At 44.0% G+C, this 5056-nt stretch overlaps 1 protein-coding gene across 1 annotated transcript in view; it reads right to left on the bottom strand.

Moving 5' to 3' along the window:
- The window catches only part of LOC105523014 (solute carrier family 45 member 3), a 49581-nt gene that overhangs the window by 18402 nt on the left and 26123 nt on the right, over positions 1-5056 (bottom strand). The window contains exon 5 of the mRNA XM_011957728.1: positions 2696-2703. Coding sequence (XP_011813118.1) covers positions 2696-2703 — 8 coding nt within the window. The remainder of the gene's footprint in view (positions 1-2695; positions 2704-5056) is intronic.

The following is a 5056-nucleotide window of genomic DNA, read 5'->3' as shown; positions in this document are numbered from 1 at the left end:
TCTCACTCTGTCACCCAGGCTGGAGTACAGTGGCACAATCTTGGCTCACTGCACCCTCTGCCTCCCAGGTTCAAGCAATTTTCTGCCTCGGTCTCCTGAGTAGCTGGGACTACAGGCGTGCACCACTACGTCTGGCTCATTTTTGTATTTTTAGTAGAGATGGAGTTTCACCATGTTGGCCAGGCTGGTCTCAAACTCCTAACCTCGTGATCCGCCCACCTCGGCTTCCCAGAGTGTTGAGATTACAGGCGTGAGCCACCATGCCCGGCCTAGCTTTTGTTTCTTAATCATTGCAGTTATCTCAGCTCTGCAACCCCTTCCCCCTAATTTAATTACATTTCCTATCCCAACAACACGTAGTTATGATAATTACTTCTCAAGACAACTACTTCTTCCCTCTCTTTTATTTCACTGCTTCATCATTACTCCCAGTCACTATCCCTTTTTCCTAAAGAAGTGTTTCACAGATTCTGACTGACTAAGCAAGCGTGGAGCCATCCAGTTGCCTGTTACGTCTTTCAAGCAATGTCTTGCACGTGACATCAAGAAGAGATATCTTTTAAGTCAAAGAGAGCACCCACAACCCCAGGTGGGGATAAGTGTGGAGCAAATTGCAACATGACTGAGAAGAAAGAAAAAAATCTGGGATATCTGGGTTCTAGGCTTTGAGTCTCCCTAAACTCAAAGCTTGAAACTTACCCTTTCTGGGTTTCACTTCAATATCTTTAGAAATAAAAGAGACATACCTTTCACTTCATGCCTGTGATGGATAGACTAAAAAAAAAAGGCAGTAGGCTGGTTGCGGTGGCTCATGCCTGTAATCCCAGCACTTTGGGGGGCCGAGGCGGGTGGATCACCTGAGGTCAGGAGTTCAAGACCAGCCTGGTCAACATGGCGAAACCCCGTCTCTGTTAAAATACCAAAAAAATTAGCCAGGTGTGGTGGCAGGCACCTGTAATCCCAGCTACTCAGGAGGCTGAGGCAGAAGAATGGCTTGAACCTGGGAGGTGAAGGCTTCAGTGAGCTGGTATCAGGTAACTGCACTCCAGCCTGGGCAACAGGATCGAAACTGTCTCAAAAAAAAAAGGGGCGGATGATGAAATGATGCTTTGAACTCTTGGTAAATGGCCCTATTGCTATTATATTTGTGTGGACTGAGGTCTTAGATAGAGGGAAAGTTATCTTTGAAAAGAAAACTCTGACTAGCTGTATATTGAATCTGGCAGCACTGGCAACCCCTACTACCTGTTAAGGTCCTAAACTTTACCAAATATAACCAGTAAAAGTTTCATCCCCAATAATAAGGCTTTTAATCAGAGGGTATTCAGGGCCCAGAGAAAACCCAATCAGAAGGTCCTTAAACAAGGTACTTGTGGTCTCTATAGACTGTGAAGTAAACTCATGGCAACATCTTTCAGGACTCGCTGTAACCTCCACACAGTACATTGTTTTCTCAGAGAGGGCATGACAAGACATATGTTACTGCAATTACTCCCTGGGGCATAGCAACTATGTAATATGTTTGATGACCTGTCACAAACACAGCTCAGAAAATAGCTTCATATAATTTTCATTCTTGATCTCTACACCCAGTCTACTTATTTTCTTTTAACATTTTTAACTTCAATTTTACTGGTCTTTGATAAATGTATTATTTATAGGCCTATAAAAATCCATATGGAATATATAATAGAGAAAGAAGAAAGAATATATCAATTTTTGTTTCTGAGACAAAATCTCACTCTGTCACCCAGGCTGGAGTGCAGTGATGTGATCTCAACTCATTGCAACCTCTGCCTGCCAGGTTCAAGCGATTCTCCTGCCTCAGGCACCTGAGTAGCTGGGATTACGGGTGTGTGCCACCACACCTTGCTAATTTTTGTATTTTTAGTAGAGACGGGGTTTTGCCATGTTAGCCAGGCTGGTCTCGAACTCCTGACCTCAGGTGAGCCACCTGCCTTAATCTCCTAAAGTGTTGGGATTACAGGCGTGAACCACCTTTGGAAAAGGTGTTCCTTAATTGATAAAAGCTCATGAAATCTGCCTCTTGTATAATTGTTTAAGATTCTGGTGTTTGGACCAGCTTCTTGCAGAATACATATTGCTCTGAATTTTAAGCCAAAAGAATTTTTCCTCTCTGGTGTATTTTATAATCACTGTCTGGAAAAAAATTCTTCAATTAAAATTAAGTAAGGAACCACCAATATATGATACTATGCTGTTATTACAGAAGAAACTCAAAGAGCATTTGCTCTTCTAGGAATTTTGAGTCTTAAACTGGCAACACGGACACTCTCAGGGACCATCATTGCTATCCACGACTTCAGCATTTTCAGAATTCTTTTGCTATCCCATTCACATGAACAAAGAATTCAGCTAAGGATCCAGAAATGATGGGAGAGGCAGTCAGGCTGACAAATGAAAATATAAGTGCAGCTCTGAGCAGGGTTCTGTGTTGCTGTGAGGGAAGGAAAGTGAGGGTTTGGAGAGAGTAAAATTGCCACCTCCTACTGCATTAAAGAACATTTCCTGGAAAAGGTGGAGTTTGAAAGACTTGGTGCTAATTCAAAGAGGTGGAATGCCATCTTTTTTCTTCCTTGCTTTATATATCCAGCAGCAAAACAAAATTGTTCTGCTGTGCTAGAGAATTTAGCTTGTGAGCTGTGTACACAACTCAGGAGTGTGACACAGCTACCAGCTTTCCTCCTTCTAACTCTCAAGGGAAGAAAATTCAAGTTCCGTCTAGGCTTGCTCTGTAAAGTGGGCAACTTGCTGGGTTTGTAAGCTTTTTTTCCCCTTTTTCCTTCTCTCAGCTTTTCCCTGCTTCTCAGAAGATGCAGTTGTGGTGCCTGTAACTTATCAAATTTATCTGTGAATCAGATTCCAATGGGAGACCCCTAAAGTAGAGGGAGAATAAGGGGTTCTCCCTATGATGGAAAATATCCAAAGACACGGTTTTATGGAGCAAAGAATTCTGGCTAGATTTGGTTTGTAAGTGGATCCCTCCCGACTGTATGTACACTATCTTTGTGTCTTTGCTTCTTCCCCACCCCCTTTCCCAGCTCTCTCTCTCTCTCATTCTCTGAACCCTTTCTCTTTCTATGCATACTTTTTCCTTTCCCTTTTTAACCTCTATGTCTTAATCCTGCCAATGGCCCTCTGAAAATTTATTAGCCATGATAGGGATTCTTAGGCCTGAGATTTCTTATCAAAAAATATTTTTAAAGCATTAACTGTGTGCTGAGCTCTGTGCTGGATATTTTGGGAGATTCAAAAATAAGATCAGTCTCTTCAGAAGTTTCCAGTAGATAAAGGGGTAAAATCACTATAATATAGGAAAGAGTATTTAGTGGAGGTAAAAACTACGAATGTTGAGAGTAGGAAGGAGAAGATCAGGACAATCTTCGTGTTCCCACCAGAGAACAAACCTGACCACTCCAGGGTATGGTATTCAGGCATTTGGCCTAAATGTCTTCTCCTTTACTCTCTCCCATCTGACTGTCTCCCACTTTAGGTCTCAGCTTAGATGTCCCCTATTCCAGGAAGTCCCCCAACACCCTAAACTGGGTTTGGGACTTTCCAGTGTCTTCCATCATGTCCAGTACTGGTCCTTCTTGCAGCACTCTCCACACTGACTTGAAGTTTCTTGCTTGTCTCTTCAAGCCTTTGAAATGAATTCTGGAGAAGAGAGCCCAGGTTGTTTAGCTTTGCAGCACAGCTCCAGAATAATCCCTGCCCCAGGAGTGGCTCAGTAAAGGTTTATTGAAGAGATCATCCAGGGGAAGGGAATGGCATGGCAGAGCTCAGAGGCACAAACTGCCTGGCATAGAGAATTGCAGCATGGCTTGCACTGGAGCCCGTTTCCTCTGCGTCTCCATGGCCTTTCCTTCACCCACTATTGTCTCTCTCACCTTTGGCCTCTCACCTCCTTCTCCTTCTGCTAGTAAACATGCTCAAGTCCCACCCATTCTCAGAAAACATCCCCCTTCAATTATCAGCCTTTCCTTCTCTTTAGTAATAAACTTCAAAAAATAATGGTTTGTATCTCCTGCCTACCCATCCTCACCTTCTGCTCACTCTTCAACCCGCTGAATCTGTCTGCTGTTTCTACCACTGACTTTTCCCTAGTAAAGGCTACAGCTACCGATTGCCAAATCTCACATTCCCTTTTCAGGCACTGTCCCGTTCGCCGTCTTCGGCTGTTCCTCAAGACCAGTTTAGATGTAGCCTCCTTAGGTACACATCCCCTGACCTCCAGAGCAGACTTAGCTGTCCCTTCCTGGCACCCTCCTAGAAACACTCTCTTCCCTTGGCCTCCATGATTCTTCTATCTCCCTGACCAGTTTTTGTCTCTCTTTTGGGACTTCTCTTCTACCAGCTCTGAAAGAAGGTTCTGTCCTTGCTTCAGGTTTCTATCTTCGGCCTGTTGTCCTTCAACACACTCCCCGTAAGGGACCCCATTCTCTCCAAGCCTTCATTCATTACCTAGATGCTAATGAGCCCTAACCTTTATCCTGACTTCTCCTGTGAACTCTGGATCCAAGTTTCCAGTGTCCTACAGGATTTCTCCATCTGAATGTCCTCATGACACCTCCATCTCAGAATATACAACTTGAACTCATTACCTATACCTGCCACACCAGACCAGATCCCCTTTCCCAGTTTCAGTTGAAAGTGTTACCCAGACACCTCAGTCATCACCGATTCCTTCTGCCTTACCCTCCACAGACAGTTGGTCACCATGGCCTGATGTATGTACCTCTAGAATATCTCACATTAATCTATTGCTCATGCCTGTCCCCAAGGCTCTCATCATCATCTCTCTCTCTCTCTTTTTTTTTTTCTTTGTTGAGACAGAGTCTTGCTCTTTTTGCCCAGGCTGGAGTGCAGTGGTGCTATCTTGGCTCACTGCAACCTCCGCCTCCCAGGTTCAAGTGAGTCTCATGCCTCAGCCTCCCAAGTAGCTGGGATTACAGGTGTGTGCTACCACCAGCTAATTTTGCAATTTTTTTTTTTTTTTTTTAGAGATGGAGGGTCTCGCTATGTTGCCAAGCTG

The sequence above is a fragment of the Colobus angolensis genome, unplaced genomic scaffold, assembly GCF_000951035.1.
Source record: "Colobus angolensis palliatus isolate OR3802 unplaced genomic scaffold, Cang.pa_1.0 Scaffold449, whole genome shotgun sequence".
Taxonomy (NCBI): Eukaryota; Metazoa; Chordata; class Mammalia; order Primates; family Cercopithecidae; genus Colobus; species Colobus angolensis.
This window is presented reverse-complemented; position numbering and strand designations above follow the sequence as displayed.